Here is a 17,542-nt window from a genome sequence, read left to right as displayed (position 1 = left end):
TTCAGTACCTTGATAGCTTTAAAAGGGGGCTATCATTTTTCACAGTGGTTAAGGCTTCAAAGTATGTTGTTACTCTTCTTTGTATTTGGTGGTTACTATCCAGGGATACATGTGTGGCTTTAAAGACAATATGATGGGTTCACACAGAGTGATAGCTTCTGTGGAACAGAATAGTTCTAATTTCAGAACATTTTATTTTCACTGTTTGAATGAATGCATCCAATACCACATATTGGCACAGCATTGAGAGTTCACTGCATAGGCTTGATTCAAGCAAAGCATAGCAAGAGTGGGTGAAACAGAGTATGGTAGGAATGCCCAGTTCGGCCCAATCTCTGGACTTAGCTGTTTATCAGGGGACAGCATGTCCTTCATTCTCTGGCCTCACACTAGGACCACCCGCCTTTCTTCCTGACGAGGACATACTCTGATTCAGTTCCTCTGCAGGATGGCCACCCACCGCCTCCTGAGGATGCTTATGAAGACATGGGCCTCCTTAGCCAGATAATCTCTTTGGCCAGTGGGTTTCCACTTCAAAGCACCACTCAGGGCAGATTCTGACAGTCAACAAAATGGAGTTTTAACATAAATAGGTGTGTTTTCTGTGTAGTGTAAGGGGACACCATCGATTGTATTTGAGGGCAAGGCTCTAGAGTCGGTCAGAGCTGGGTCTGTCTGACCCCTAGATCACTGTGACCCTGGAAAGGTCAAAGTTCGGCTTCTGCATTTGTCAACGTGGAAGGAGAGGTCACCTGTCCTCTCAGGTTAGTTGTGAGGATCTAAGGAGGGAATGTTCAGTGAGTACTCAGCATGGGACCCGGCACATCACTTGAAATAAATAACAAGATTGCTGCGCTTGTAGAGGCCAGCTTAGGTTCACTTTATCTGGAAAGGTTTATGACTTGCAGTCCCAGCCAGGAGCTCCAGGAGCTCTCTGCCCACTTACCGGGGAGCCAGGGAGGCCGGGGATGCCTGGGGGGCCCTGGTGCCCAGGGGATCCTGGGGAGCCCTTGTTTCCTGGGGGCCCCACAGGACCAATGGCCCCCTTGATCCCTTGAAGGCCTGGTTTTCCTTGTTCACCTTGTGGGCCTCGGTCTCCTGGGATTCCCTGATCACCCTGTTAAGGGAAAAAATGAATTAGAATGATCTCTTCTAGAACCATGTTAGCAAAGGTTCTGGATTCATACTGGCATGTGTTAGCTGTGGAGCCTTTGGAAAGTGGATTAAACTCCCTGCACCCTGCTTCCTCTCCCTAAAGGGGGGCTATTAGCAGTATCCACCGAATAGATGATGCTGAGAAGTGAGTTTACTCACTAGAGTGCCTAGAGCGGCACTGGCACACAGAAGGCACTAGTTCAAAGTCAGTGATGAGCTTACTTGCACCCGGTGTCAGCCCAGAGTGATGACATTTCTGAAAGTCTACAGTGGCGCTGCCACTTCAGGCCTGGGTCTCCTTTGTGATGATAGAGGAAGAGGGCTGAGAAGATTTCATCACTGAAAGCTTTCATTTGGAAAAGCTTCAGGATGCTCAAAATCTCTCCTAAATCAAGTACTTTATTCTTTTTGTGCTTTCTCTTGTATGTTTGGTCTTTGTTAGTTTCTGTGGTTTTTTTCCTGCACTCATGTTTTACCCATGTGTGCACTTGTCTGTGTGTGTGTACACGTGTGAGTGTATTCTATGTCCTAAAGGGACATGACTGAGGAAGGTGAGAAAAAACTGCCTTTGGGAATGTTCAAAGCAGGTGACTGGGGTGGAAGGTCATTACTGAGATAATTCATTCAATAATGTAAATGAACTATTAAAAAATCACTGAATGAGATGCCATAACAAATTAGATGTGCTTGAATCTGAGAACTTTCTTTAATGCTGACTTTTTCTTGCAAGGCGTTTACTACCATATAAGTTTGTGCATGAGAGTATGAAAGAGGGAGAGAGAGAGAGATGGAATATAAATGAATGAATATGTATTTATGTTGGCAGATATTTCAGTTTCCATATTTCAAATATTAGTTCCACAGCTCCAGGAGGTGATGATCACACTGAATATGAGAGATCGGTACATTGACCTGCCCTGTATTTTACTGTGTTATTCTTCTATTTGTGAGTCTTCTTCAAAAGTCCAAACTCTATTTTTCCTGATTTAAAAAATAATGAAATGAATGAATAGTTACTGAGTTATATCTGATACTAAATGAAGAGATATAGAAAGAAGCCAAGTACAAAGAAGAAAAGCATTTGGACCTAATTTAAATTCTACTGCCTTAGTTATAAAAATATGTCTCATACAAGTATATCAACCCGGGTCACATTTGGAAATATATCTGAGATGACTAAGACAAAATAAGAAGAAAAGAAAAGAAACAGAAGAACTACTAGCACACCTTGAGTAGGTGCAAAATAAACACAATTAGAATTATTTATAATTTAGGTACAAGTGAGAAAGTAGGGAAGACCACTAGACCACTCAGGTATGACCTAAATCAAATCCCTTATGATTATACAGTGGAAGTGAGAAATAGGTTTAAGGGACTAGATCTGATAGATAGAGTGCCTGATGAACTATGGAATGAGGTTCGTGACATTGTACAGGAGACAGGGATCAAGACCATCCCCATGGAAAAGAATGCAAAAGAGCAAAATGGCTGTCTGGGGAGGACTTACAAATAGCTGTGAAAAGAGGAGAAGTGAAAAGCAAAGGAAAAAATGAAAGATATAAGCATCTGAATGCAGAGTTCCAAAGAATAGCAAGAAGAGATAAGAAAGCCTTCTTCAGCAATCAATGCAAAGAAATAGAGGAAAACAACAGAATGGGAAAGACTAGAGATCTCTTCAAGAAAATTAGAGATACCAAGGAAACATTTCATGCAAAGATGGGCTCAATAAAGGACAGAAATGGTATGGACCTAAGAGAAGCAGAAGATATTAAGAAGAGGTGGCAAGAATACACAGAAGAACTGTACAAAAAAGATTTTCATGACCAAGATAATCACGATGGTGTGATCACTCACCTAGAGCCAGACATCCTGGAATGTGAAGTCAAGTGGGCCTTAGAAAGCATCACTACAAACAAAGCTAGTGGAAGTGATGGAATTTCAGTTGAGCTATTTCAAATCCTGAAAGATGATGCTGTGAAAGTGCTGCACTCAATAAGCCAGCAAATTTGGACAACTCAGCAGTGGCCACAGGACTGGAAAAGGTCAGTTTTCATTCCAATCCCAAGGAAAGGCAATGCCAAAGAATGCTCAAACTACCGCACAGCTTCACTCATCTCACAAGCTAGTAAAGTAATGTTCAAAATTCTCCATGCCAGGCTTCAGCAATACATGAACCGTGAACTTCCAGATATTCAAGCTGGTTTTAGAAAAGGCAGAGGAACCAGAAATCAAATTGCCAACATCTGCTGGATCATTGAAAGAGCAAGAGAGTTCCAGAAAAAAACATCTATTTCTGCTTTCTTGACTATGCCAAAGCCTTTGACTGTGTGGATCAGAAGAAATTGTGGAAAATTCTGAAAGAGATGGGAATGCCAGACCACCTGACCTGCCTCTTGAGAAACCTATATGCAAGTCAGGAAGCCACAGTTAGAACTGGATATGGAACAACAGACTGGTTCCAAATAGGAAAAGGTGTACATCAAGGCTGTATATTGTCACCCTGCTTATTTAACTTATATGCAGAGTACATCATGAGAAATGCTGGACTGGAAGAAACACAAGCTGGAATCAAGACTGCCGGGAGAAATATCAGTAACCTCAGATATGCAGATGACACCACCCTTATGGCAGAAAGTGAAGAGGAACTAAAAAGCCTCTTGATGAAAGTGAAAGAGGAGAGTGAAAAAGTTGGCTTAAAGCTCAACATTCAGAAAACGAGGATCATGGCATCTGGTCCCATCACTTCATGGGAAATAGATGGGGAAAGAGTGGAAACAGTGCCAGACTTTATTTTTGGGGGCTCCAAAATCACTGCAGATGGTGATTGCAGCCATGAAATTAAAAGACGCTTACTCCTTGGAAGGAGGGTTATGACCAACCTAGATAGCCTATTTAAAAGCAGAGACATTACTTTGCCAACAAAGGTCCATCCAGTCATGGCTATGGTTTTTCCAGTAGTATGTATGGATGTGAGAGTTGGACTGTGAAGAAAGCTGAGTGCCGAAGAATTGATGCTTTTGAACTGTGGTGTTGGAGAAGACTCTTGAGAGTCCCTTGGACTACAAGGAGATCCAACCAGTCCATTCTAAAAGAGATCAGTCCTGGGTGTTCTTTGGAAGGAATGATGCTAAAGCTGAAACTCCAGGACTTTGGCCACCTCATGGGAAGAGTTGACTCATTGGAAAACACTCTGATGCTGGGAGGGATTGGGGCAGGAGGAGAGGGGATGACAGAGGATGAGATGGCTGGATGGCATCGCCGAGTCGATGGATGTGAGTTTGAGTGAACTCCGGGAGTTGGTGATGGACAGGGAGGCCTGGCGTGCTGCGATTCATGGGGTCACAAAGAGTCGGACATGACTGAGCGACTGAACTGACTGATGTTTATTATAGTAAGTTCATTATGAAAACTAGAAAGAACCTAAATATCCCAGAAAAAGGGGCAAGGCATTTTCTAAATACCTTGGAAAAGGTATATTCAAATACTGGAATAACATACAGCCACTAAAAGGTCCGTGTGGATCTAGGTTTACTGACATGGAAAGATGGTCATCATATGTTAGGTGAAAAAAGTCATTTACCAAACAGTATGAATGTATTTTTTAAAAAAGTATACACTCACTTGCATCGATGCATTAAGCAAATGTATATATTACCTTATGTATAACAGTGAGATGGAAATAGGTCCAAAATATCGATAGTGCTTATCTCTGTGCAGTGACATAAGGTAGACGTTCTTCTTTTTTCTTTATGGTTTCTCTGTTTTTGTATTTCCTTCAATTATCATAGATTATTTGTGTGGTGCTGGTGGTGGTTCAATAATCAAGTCATGTCTGACTCTTTGTGATCCCATGGAACCCTTGTGACCCCATGTGACCTGCCATGCTCCTCTGTCCATGGGATTTCCCAGGCAGGAATACTGGAGTGAGTTGCCATTTCCTTTCTCCAAGGGGTCTTCCCAACCCAGGAATCAAACCTGGGTCTCCTACTTTGCAGGCAGATTATTTACCACTGAGCCACCAGGGAAGCCAGATTATTTGTGTAATGATAAGTAAAATAGACACCAGTACATAAGAACATGCCCCCCCTCCCAACACACATGTACACAAGCCCTCACTAGAACCCCTAAATAACAATGCTCAAGGAACCTGTGGCTGAGTAATAAATCCAATTCTAGTAGAAAATGTTAAGGTTTCTTAGAGAAAATAATGGGAAGTTGCAACACTGATATCAACAACCAGAACGACACTAAATGCACACACCCACCAGAACTGGCATTACTAGCAGCTCTGTGTGTCTTTCTCTACCTCTGACCCCAGCCCCTTACTCAACCAAGTATTATTCCCCCAGCCTGGGGCGGGGGTGGTCTCAACAACACCTCTGCTCCCTGGGAGGCATGTGAAAATGCAAGGTGACAGTTCTGCAGCGAGGCTGATGGTACAGCGTCTAGTGGGTGGAGGCCAGGCATGCTGCTAAACATCTTAACAAAACGCGGGACGGGCACCTACAACAAAGAATTATTGTCCCCAACCATCAACAATGCTGAGGTGGAGAAACCCTACTCTAGGCGAAAAGCACATGGGTGATGGTTACAGTGGGTCATGTATCTGACACAGGAGGCTCATAGGAGCTTTCCAAACTGGGATCACAAACCAGACATAGTTGTGAATAAAGGCCAAGCAGGTAGGTGTATCTGCCGTATTGCCTACTGCTGGGTCCTTGAATGGCCCTGTTTTATGCCTGGCAGAGATGTTGGTTCATGTACACCCTAAGGCTTTTCATATCAAGAGATTTTTAGTGGGTCTAAAAATATCACAGTGTAATTCAAATGATGGGGCAGTTGTGGAGATGGACTTAACAGTCATAGTAGGAACGTACATACCCGTTCTCCTTTGGGGCCTCTCTCTCCAGGCTTACCCATGATGCCCTGAAAAACAGACATCAGCACTAAAATCACTGCATGCCAAGATTCCTCATCAATCTACTCCACCAGGAATTCTGGCAGGTGATCTGGATGTAGTTTTGTATTAGAACATTTATTTCCAATGGCATGTTCCATACCTGAACACCTGGTAATCCATCTTTTCCATTTATTCCCTGTAAAGACAAATAATGGTCAGTATTTCTGATTCTGCATTAACAGAAATAATTAAATGCAACAAAAGGGTAAAGTTTCAAGGACTGTATCATATCTCCACTGAGATTTGGGTGAGGCAGTGTGGTGAAATAGAAAACAAAATCGACAGAATTAGCCCCAAGTTCAAATTCTGACTCTATAACTTACAAGTTCCATTTACTTCAGGCAATTTATTTAACCTTTATAGCATCAGCTTCTCCACTCACAAAGCGAGGATACATAATAGCCTTAAAACTAGGGATTTAGGAAAATAACAGAAAAGGCCTAGCTCACTATAAACAGTCACCAGGGTTGTTTTCCTCCCTTATTCCATTAGGTCCATTCTGAGAAATAAGAAGCCTTCCCATGGAGCTGGGTAGCCAGTATATGATATTCACTCTTCACTTTCAACAATTTTCCTACCAAAGAGAGTCATTCTCAGTAAACGGCCTCTGTTGTTGCTTGAGAAATTTCATAACATGGCTAGAGAGTGATCCTGCTATGAAATACACTGTCAGCCAGAGACAACTGCTATTTTTTAGTTGGAAATAGGAAAGGACAGTGAGAAATCTGTAATTGTGCTTTCTGAGAGTATTAAATACTGGTTTCTACTTATTAAACTGGAAGCTTCTTAAACTCTACAAGGCAGTTCCATAGTTGGTAATAAAGCCTCATCCTGCATGCAGATTCGTGAGCCCAGGAGAAGCCCCGGCTGATAGGTATAAGGAGGTAAAGCACTCAGGGTCACATCAGATACTGAGAGCCCCACAGCAGGTTTGTCTCTGAGATTTGATTTGAAGAGGGAGACCAAGGTGAGGAAGTGATTTCTCGGCAGCAGGCAGGTGCATGGACTCCCTCCTCTGCAAAGCCTGGGAGACTTTCGTTGGGCTGGGACAGAGTCTACAAGGTGGCTCTCCCGACAAGCAGTGTTTTCACTGCTGTAATCACACTGGATTGGGAACCCAGCCCAGTCCCCCAACCTCCCTGAACATCCTGGGAATTACCTAGAGCACTTTAACTAAGCCCATGTTGCCGGAAGCATTGAGTTCTAAGGATTTATGCCATCCAGAAACAAGCAAAAGATAAAGCTGGTTAAGGAGAGAATGTGAAAGAAACAACCATATCATTTGAATAAGAGAAGATAAACCTGGTGTAAAAGTGTAATTCATGTTTTTGATAACAATACAAGAAAACGAACAAACTTATAGATAATTTTTTGTCTTTTATAATTCATGAGTGACTGTCACATCTGTTCTCTTTTCTCCGCTACTGCTGCTTCACTGCTTCAGTCATGGCCAACTCTGTGTGACCCTATGGACTGTAGCCCGCCAGGCTCCTCTGTCCATGGGATTCTCCAGGCAAGAACACTGGAGTGGGTTGTCATGCCCTCCTCCAGGGATCTTCCCAACCCAGGGATCAAACCCGGCTCTTCTGCTTTGCAGGCACATTCTTTATCACTGAGCCATCAGGGAAGCCCATCTCTTTCCTCTAGGAAGATGTTATTAACTTGTTCTTTATCACCAGCAGGGGGTGGGGAAGGTCCCAGTTTCAGAAATTTTTACAAAAATGTCAACGGATTTACCTTTCTCCCTCTCATTTCACTTATCTGAAAGACCCCTACTCTTCTTTCTAACTCAGGTGTCCATCTCCCACATGCCTGCCTCTAAACAGTGGCCTGAGGCTGCAGAGGAAGGGGGCCCTTGCTCAGGTGTTCTGGCCTGCACCTGTGGCAGCAGCCCCCAAGCAACCCCTCAGTATTTCTCGACTTGGCTCCTTCTTCCCAAAAGCACCTGCACTTATTTTCCTGTCTCATGAGACCTCAAGCGTTACCAGCATTACCAGCCCGTTCCTCATGGTCAGTGATGACTTGCATCCTTCACGGAGAAAACAGCAGTAGGGGACCCACTCACTGTTCTGCCTCCAGCCCCACCTACCTGTGCTCATGAGAACTCTGACTTCTGCTCCTTGCTCCTCTTAAGAAGGAGGCTCTACCCTGTTCCTTGTGAAGACCAGTTTCTACTTGTGAGTCTTCTCTCCTGACTCAGAGCCCACTCTCTTGTCTCGTCCACTTTCAACAGAGTCATTCTTTTTTTATATTTGTGGCTTAGCTGGTAAAGAAGCCGCCTGCAATGCGGGAGACCTGGGTTCGATCGCTGGGTTGGGAAGATCCCCTGGAGAAGGGAAAGGCTACCCACTCCAGTATTCTGGCTTGGAGAAGTCCATGGACTGTATAGTCCATGGGGTCTCAAAGGGCTGGACACGACTGGGAGATTTTCACTTTCCATTCTTTTATGAATGGGTCTCTGCTGCTGTGTGTGGATGTTCACTGGTAGCAGTGCACAGGCTTCTCATTGCAGTGGCTTCTGCTTCAGAGCACGGGCCCAAGGCATGCGGGCTCAGTAGTTGCGGCTCACAGCGTGGGCTCAGTAGACGTGGTGCGTGGGCTCAGTAGACGTGGTGCGTGGGCTCAGTAGACGTGGTGCGTGGGCTTAGTTGCTCTGCGGCACGTGGAATCTTCCCAGATCAAGGATGGAAGCCGTGTCTCCTGCATTGGTAGGCAGATTCTTCACCACTAGACCACCAGGAAAGGTCTCAAGCAGGTCATTCTTATCATGATACCACCATGCTGTACTCTCTCCCCCATTTCCAAACCCAGGGGAGAATTTTAAGCTCCCTTGATACTCTTCCATATGGTTTCCTCTCCATTCTCTTAAACACTTGGCTTCCTTAACATACAGAAACTCTCCTTCGCCTGGGCTTCTTCACCTCTTACTGGCTGCCCGTTCTCAGTCCTTCGGCTAGAGCCTCTCCTAACAGCTCTGTTCACTTCCCAGTTCACAGTGACCTCATTTCATCCAGGCTCAGGTTGAAAGACCCAAATCAATCTCTGCAGTCCTGGCCTCTCCATTAATTCCAGAAGAATATATCCACCGCTTACTTGACATTTCCACTTGGCAGTCTACTAGTGTGTTAAGATGAACATTTTACAGCAGACAACTCCTGGTTTTTGCTTCCAAATTCACCCATCTCCCGTCTTTCCTGTCTCACCAAATGTACCACACTGACCAGGTTGCTCAGACTCCAAACCACAGCTTTGCTGTATCTCTTTCTCACGTACTACATCTGGTCCATCAGCAAGTACTGATGGCTCTGCCTTCAAGACACATCATGGCAATGCTTCTTCAAGGTTCTTTCTGCTTCTACCCTGCTCCCTATGGTCGGCTCTCCAGGCATAGTCCTTGAAATGCAGTCCAGTCATTTCCTTACCTGCTACAAATGCTCCAGTGGGTCTCCATTAGACTTCAAATGAAACCCAAACTCCATCCCTGACTCAGAAGTTCCTCACAGTCCGGCCACTGTGCCTGTCTCTCCCTCTGTGTCTTTCCTGCTCTCCTTCAGCTCACCTCACTCTTGACTTTGTGCCTTCTGCCCTTCCTTCAACACAGAAGGTTCTGCTAGCCATTCTTTTTTCTTGAAACAATGTCCCCTGTCCCCCCCCCTGCTGTCTACCTGACCTCCCCATGGCTTGAGCTCTCCTACCATGCAGGGTTTGCTCCAATGCTGGACGCTGTTTGACTGCCCTATTGAAATGCTACTCTAGGGCTTCACCCTGCTTAGATCAGCTTCTACCTGAATCATGTATGTTTGTTTCTGGTTCATATCCCTACATTAGAGTATAAATCCAAGGAGCTACAAGCACCCAGAACAGTGCCTGGCATGTCCTAGGTGCTCAAGAAGCATTCACTGACTGAATAAATTGCTTTTTGCATAACTCCCTGGGAATATGATGGCATCTGAGAATGCCTTACAGGGGCTGGGATGGGGAGTTGGCAAAAGGCAGGGGAGAGGAGGTAGAGATTGAGACTAATGTTAACGGATCGTCTTCCATGGCAGGCACTGGACATCACACCATGTCATGTGACCGCAGTGACTCACAAACCCTTGGAGTTATATTGCAAACCCAGATTTCCCTGACTCTAAACTGCATATACTTCCTGTTTTTTCACGTTGTTTCTCTGGGGAGATGGTGGCCAGGGGATGCCGCAACCCTGAGGTTTCACAGGGACTGATCAGCCCCCTGAATTCTGTGCTGTTTGGTCACCTTCAGCCCCCCTCTCCTAACAGTAGCCCACTCCCACCCAGTCCATGGCAGAGGGAGCAGGGACTTCTATAAAGAGCACCCTGTTTATTTCTCTATACACCCCTCCCTCAGGGCCCTGCACACCCTTAGCACATAGCAGGGATGAGCGGAGTATATGTTGACTTGAACTGAATTAATCAGAATGACTATTACAATGTCACATCAATATTATATCTCAGTAGCCAAGAGCTCCTTTAGGACATGAGTGGGTGAGTGTTTGGCAGTAATTAACGAAGGTGTAAGAACAAGTCCACAGATAAAGGAGGGTACCTGAAGACAGAGCCTCTTTCTACTGTAGCTCCACACACAGGTGTTAAATCTGCGAGTCTGCATATTTCAGGATATGACAGGCCATTTCATTTTTCACTCCGCTGAGAACATTAGACCTAAGAAATAATGAGTCTAATTTCCTGACACTTAAAATAAAAGGCCTCACTGTTCCCATGGTGATTTAAGACATACTCACAGGGAGCTGGGCCATCAGGGAGAACCACACCCCAAGAAGCCATCAGCAGAACTGCTTTCACTTCCTCAGAAACTCTGTATTCAAATCTCACTTTCTGAGGTGACAAGTAAAGAGGCAATGCTGAGAACTTTTCTTAAACAAGCAAATTTTAAACAATGAAAAAGACTTACAGGCTTTCCTGAGGGTCCTTCTGGTCCAGGGAAACCTACGTCTCCAACAGGGCCTCTCTCCCCCTGTAGACATGTCCATAGACAAACATTAGTTGCCAAGAAAAGCATTAGAACTGCATGTAGTAAACACAAGGACAATCACTAAGTCAGAAACAGGCAACTCACCGGTTCTCCTGGAATTCCTGGGGGGCCTGGGGCTCCGGGTTTCCCCTGAGGAATCAGATTACCAGGAAATGTTAGGAGCTAAATTACTGAATAAGGCCACGTGTTTTCCTTCCTCACCCACGTGTGTAGCACCTGTGCTGCAGGTGTGGCTCTACACTGATGCGCCATCCCTGCTGGTCAGAGTCTGCGGGCCACACTCCACTGTGCAGATAGGAAAGCAGTCCCTCAATCCATGTGTGGGTGTGTGGCGGGGGATAGGGGAAGGGAGGATAAGAATTATGAAAATGCTTTCATGAGTGTTTTATAGTTTTCTATATATTGGTCTTTTGTTTCTTTAGGTAAATTTATTCCTAAGTATTTTATGAATTTTCCTTGGAAGAAAAGCTATGACCAACCTACACAGCATATTAAAAACCAGAGACATTGCTTTGCCAATAAAATTCCATCTAGTCAAAGCTATGGTTTTTTCAGTAGTCATGTATGGATGTGAGAGTTGGACTATAAAGGAAGCTGAGGGCCGAAGAACTGATGCTTTTGAACTGTGGTGTTGGAGAAGACTCTTGAGAGTTCCTTGGACTGCAAGGAGATCCAACCAGTCCATCCTAAATGAAATCAGACCTGAATATTCATTGGAAGGACTGATGCTGAAGCTGAAATTCCAATACTTTGGCCACCTGATGTGAAGAGCTGTCTCATTGGAAAAGACCTGCTGGCTGCTGGGAAAGATTGAAGGCAGCAGGAGAAAAGGATGACAGAGGATGACATGGTTGGATGGCATCACTGACTCAATGGACATGAGTTTGAGTAAGCTCTGGGACTTGGTGATGGACAAGGAAGCCTGGCATGCTGCAGTCCATGGGGTTGCAGAGAGTCAGACATGATTGAGTGACTGAACTGAACTGAAGTATTTTATTCTTTTCATTGCAATGGTGAATGGGATTGTTTCTTTAATTTCTCCTTCTGTTTTCTCATTGTTAGTGTATAGGAATGCAAGGGATTTTTGTGTAATCTTTCCTGGAGAATGTTCTGTGTGCACTTGAGAAAAAGGTGAAATCCATTGTTTTTGGGTGAAATGCACTGTAGATATTAATTAGGTCTAACTTGTCCATTGTAGCATTTAAAGTTTGTGTTTCCTTGCTAATTTTCTGTTTGGTTGATCTATCCATAAGTGTGAGAGGTGTATAAAAGTCCCCCACCATTATTGTGTTCCTGTTAATTTCCCCCTTCATACTTCTTAGCATTTGCCTTATGTATTGAGGTACTTCTATGTTGGGTGCAAATATATTTATAACTGTTATGTCTTCTCAGATTGATCCCTTCATCATTATGTAGTTTCCTTCTTTGTCTCTTTTTTGTCCCTTCTTTGGTCTTTATTTCAAAGTCTATTTTATGTGATATGAGTATTGTTACTCCAGCTTTCTTTTAGTTTCCATTTTCATGAAATATCTGTTTCCAGTCCCTCATTTTTCAATCTGTATGTGTCCCCAGGTTTGAGGTGGGTCTCTTGCAGACAAAAACAAAACAGGGGTTTTGTTTTTATATCCATTCGGCCAGTCTTTGTCTTTTGATTGGAGTATTTAACCCATTTACATTTAAGGTAATTATTGATAAGTATGATCCTGTTACCATAGATGTAGAAATATAACATGTTCGTGGACTGGAAGAATCAATATAGTGAAAATGAGTATACTACCCAAAGCAATCTGTAGATTCAGCACAATCCCTATATCAAGCTGCTGCTGCTGTTGCTGCTGCTAAGTCGCTTCAGTCATGTTCGACTCTGTGAGACCCCATAGACTGGACTATGCATCCCACTAGGCTCTGCTGTCCCTGGGATTCTCCAGGCAAGAACACTGGAGTGGGTTGCCATTTCCTTCTCCAATACATGAAAGTGAAAAGTGAAAGTGAAGTCGCTCAGTTGTGTCCAACTCTTAGCAACCCCATGGACTGCAGCACACCAGGCTCCTCCATCCATGAGATTTTCCAGGCAAAATACTGGAGTGGGGTGCCATTATAACAAGCTACCAATGGTATTTTTCACAGAACTAAAAAAAAATAATTTCACAATTTGTGTGGAAACACAAAAAACCTTGAATAATAATAACAAAAAACCTTGAATAGCCAAAACAATATTGACAAAGAAGAATGGAATGGGAGGAATCAATCTTCTTGACTTCAGGCAATACTACAAAGCTACAGTCATCAAGACAGTATGGTACTGGCACAAAGACAGAAATAATGGAACAAAATAGAAAGTACAGAGATAAATCCAAGCACTTATAGACACCTTATCTTGACAAAGGAGGCAAAAGTATACAATGGAGAAAAGACAAGTGTTGTGCTATGAAAACTGGTCAACCAGTCAACCACATATAAAAGAATGAAACTAGAACACTTTCTAACACCATACACAAAAATAAACTCAAAATGGATTGAAGATCTATATGTAAGGCCAGAAACTATAAAACTCTTAGAGGAAAACATAGGCAGAACACTCTCTGACATAAATCACAGCAAGATCCTCTATGACCCACCTCCCAGAGTAATGGAAATAAAAGCAAAAATAAACAAATGGGACTGAATTAAAAGTTTTTGCACAATGAAGGAAACTATAAGCAAGGTGAAAAGACAGCTTTCAGAATGGGAGAAACTAATAGCAAACAAAGCAACTGACAAATAATTAATCTCCAAAATATACAAGCAGTTCATGCAGCCCAATACCAGAAAAACAAACCCAAACAAAAAGTGGGCCAAAGAACTAAACAGCCATTTCTCCAAGGAAGACATACAGATTGATAATAAACACACAAAAAGATGGCCAACATCACTCATTATTAGAGAAATGCAAATCAAAACCACAATGAGGTATCATCTCACGTGGGTCAGAATGGCCACCATTAAAAAGTCTACAAACAATGCTGGAGAGGGTATGGAGAAAAGGGAACTCTCTTACATTGTTGGTGGGAATGCAAACTGGTATAGCCACTATGGAGAACAGTGTGGAGATTCCTTTAAAAACTGGAAATAGAACTGCCATACAACTCAGCAATCCACTGCTGGGCATACACACTGAGGAAACCAGAATTCATTGCAGCAGTGTTTAAAATAGCTAGGACGTGGAAGCAACCTAGATGTCTACTGGCAGATGAATGGATAAGGAAGTTGTGGTACATATACACAATGGAATATTACTCAGCTATAAAAAGGAATGCATTTGAGTCAATTCTAATGAGCTGAGTGAAACTGGAGCCTATTATACACAGTGAAGTAAATCAGAAAGGGAAACATCAATACTGTATATTAACGCATATATATGGAATTTAGAAAGATGGCAATGATAATCCTATATGCAAGGCAGCAAAAGAGACACAAACGTAAAGAACAGAATTTTGGACTCTGTGGGAGAAGGCCAGGGTAGGATGATGTGAGAGAATCTCTTTGAAACATGTATGTTACCATATGTAAAACAGATGACCAATGCAAGTTCAATGCATGAGGCAGGGCACTCAAAGCTGGTGCCCCTGGGACAACCCAGAGGGATGAGGTGGGGAGGGAGGTGGATGAGGGGTTCAAGATGGGGGGACACATGTACACCCATGGCTGATTCATGTTGATGTATGGCAAAAACCACAATATTGTAAAGTAATTATCTTCCAATTAAAATAAATTAATTAAAAAAAGAATTTTGAAAATACTAAACGAATATATCCTAATTTCTGGGAATCCCTCTTGTTTGACAAGCAGCTCTTCTTTACCTTAGGGAAAGGAGGGCACAAAGGTTCATAGAAGGCCTGCTGCTGCTGCTGCTAAGTTGCTTCAGTCGTATCTGACTCTGTGCAACCCCATAGGCAGAAACCCACCAGGCTCCCCCGTCCCTGGGATTTTCCAGGCAAGAACACTGGAGTGGGTTGCCATTTCCTTCTCCAATGCATGAAAGTGAAAAGTGAAAGTGAAGTTGCTCGGTTGTGTCCGACTCTTAGTGACCCCATGGACTGCAGCCTTCCAGGCTCCTCTGTCCATGGGATTTTCCAGGCAAGAGTACTGGAATGGGTTGCCATTGCCTTCTCCAATAGAAGTCCTAGACCTTGAATTTCACAAGAAGTTTTTTGCATTCATAGTAAGATAGCCTGGAAAGAAGCATGTTTGATTTGCAAAACCTTTTTGTTGGAAAGGAGAGGACAAACTGGTCTGACTTTGACCAGTCTGGATAAACCTGTCAGGCAAGCTAGAATGCTAACAGCGGGGTTTGATTTGAAATATTCCTTTCATGTCCAGGAGACTTATTAGCTAGAGCCCTAAGTTGATTTTCTCCAGAGAAAGGTGGTCAGGGATAGCACCCTGTTAATGTCAGAAGAGTTGGTGAAAGTCACAAAATAGTAAGACAGACAGATTCTGGTTATGGGGTAGATGCAGGTCCAGGGAGCCCCCCGAGTCCTGAAGCCTTGCTTATCAGGCCTCTTCCACATGTCCTTGTCATGGGTGGGATCTCCCGTGCTGGATCCTGGCATCTAAAAAAGGACTGGAGAGCACCTGTGGGTCTTGAACCACCCTCAGAGAGAGTAATTTAATCACTTTGTAGTCGAAGGAACCGCTGAGCTACGGCCAGCCAGAAGTCCTCCAGCACAGAAGGCCTGGAGGACTGAGGACAGAGACATTGTGAACCAGAGAGACCTCTGAGACAGAGCAGAGTGGAAGATGGACCAGCATAGGTCACAGTGGGCATGAGCCCAAGTGTCCAGACCAGGCCCAAGGATCCTGTCCTTGAGGAGCCACCTCCTGCCCCTTGAATCTTATGTGGATGGGGATGTTGGTGTGGGGCTGAGACCATAGACATCCCAGAAGGTTTCCAGGGAGGGAAACCTGGGCTTTTTCTCTACTTGCTGTGTAGAACTCTTGGCAGGTCCTTTGGAGGTCAAAAGGCCCCTTGGCAGGTCAGCGATGGCTGAGTGGTGAAGCGAGGCAGACACAGGCCTGAGATGGTATCCTGGCTCCCCACTGCCCAAGTGCAGCAGGAGCTCCTGGAATCTCATGGACCTGACTTAGGGCATGTGTTAGAGCTGAGAAAGCCAGTGTTCCAAAGGGTCTTGGCATGGACTCAGCACCTGGAGCTCCAGATGAAGATCCCAAAGGCCAGGCAGTGCCAGCAGGGATCTCAGAGGACCTGGGGAGGGCACGGTGCCCCCGGGACCCACCTGCTATCCCAGAAAGGAGCAGAGGAAGAGCCAAGGAAAGGCCCTGGATGGCCTGTTTACACACTAGAAAGGGACAGACTTCTAGGCGGAGTAGGACTGGGCCCTCTGATTCTCAGCAAAGATCTGTGATGTGCAAAGCAAGTGAACATCCCTGCTTCAACCAGAACCATCACCTTAAATTTTTTACTTTTATTGTTGTGAAATATACATAACGTGGGGAGAAAGGCAATGGCACCCCACTCCAGTCCTCTAGCCTGGAAAACCCCATGGATGGAGGAGCCTGGTAGGCTGCAGTCCATGGGATCACTAGGAGTCAGACACAACTGAGCAACTTCACTTTCACGCATTGGAGAAGGAAATGGCAACCCACTCCAGTGTTCTTGCCTGGAGAATCCCAGGAACGGGGGAAGCTGGTGGGCTGCTGTCTATGGGGTCACACAGAGTCGGACACGACTGAAGCGACTTAGCAGCAGCAGCATACATAACTTGAAATCCACCATTTTAACCATTTTATGTGTACAATTCAGTGGCATTAAGTATACTCACACTGGTGTGTAGCTATTTCCAGAATCTTTGAACTATTTCATTTTCGGAGCCACAGTAAAGTCCAGTTATAAAAAATAAAGTAACAGTTTTTAAACTTTTTTTTATAGCCAGTTTTATATATATAGCATGCCATTTTTTTAACCCTTCCTCATTTTTGTAATTGTCAGTTAATCTTCTTAATGATGAGATATGAAAACTGCATTTTAGGTAAATGTATTAGATTTACCCAAACAAGTAACAGGGAAGCCTCCAGTTTCAATCATGCTGCATCCTTCAAAAATATTCTTGGAATTATTCATTCGGATTGTCTTTTGAGTCTGTCACTGATCTTTTAAATACTTCAGTGGTTGCTAGTATTTTCCCTTTTACGGCAGACTTAGTTGAACATAATATATATAGTCCCACCTGGATGAATACAGTAGGGCACTACATCTCACCATACCATATGGAAACAAAAATGGGGTGTGAATATGAGAGATGCAGGTTTTAAGGGGACCCAAGGTGATCCCAAAGGCAGGTGCAAATATGTTGCTAGGAACAGTAGGGAGCTGGGGAGAGTGGGAAGGAACGGGATTAAGTGTGAGCCAGTTTT

At 44.0% G+C, this 17,542-nt stretch overlaps 1 protein-coding gene across 1 annotated transcript in view; it reads right to left on the bottom strand.

The window, feature by feature from the left end:
- The window catches only part of COL19A1 (collagen type XIX alpha 1 chain), a 114,952-nt gene that overhangs the window by 25,617 nt on the left and 71,793 nt on the right, over positions 1-17,542 (bottom strand). Inside the window, exons 27-31 of the mRNA XM_018058814.1 lie at positions 11,213-11,257; positions 11,048-11,110; positions 6,216-6,251; positions 6,037-6,081; positions 947-1,117 (exon numbers count right to left, since the gene is read on the bottom strand). Coding sequence (XP_017914303.1) covers positions 947-1,117; positions 6,037-6,081; positions 6,216-6,251; positions 11,048-11,110; positions 11,213-11,257 — 360 coding nt within the window. The remainder of the gene's footprint in view (positions 1-946; positions 1,118-6,036; positions 6,082-6,215; positions 6,252-11,047; positions 11,111-11,212; positions 11,258-17,542) is intronic.

The sequence above is a fragment of the Capra hircus genome, chromosome 14 (assembly GCF_001704415.2).
Source record: "Capra hircus breed San Clemente chromosome 14, ASM170441v1, whole genome shotgun sequence".
NCBI classification, from domain to species: domain Eukaryota; kingdom Metazoa; phylum Chordata; class Mammalia; order Artiodactyla; family Bovidae; genus Capra; species Capra hircus.
Note: the sequence above shows the minus strand (reverse complement) of the source record. Positions and strands in the feature narration are given on the sequence as shown.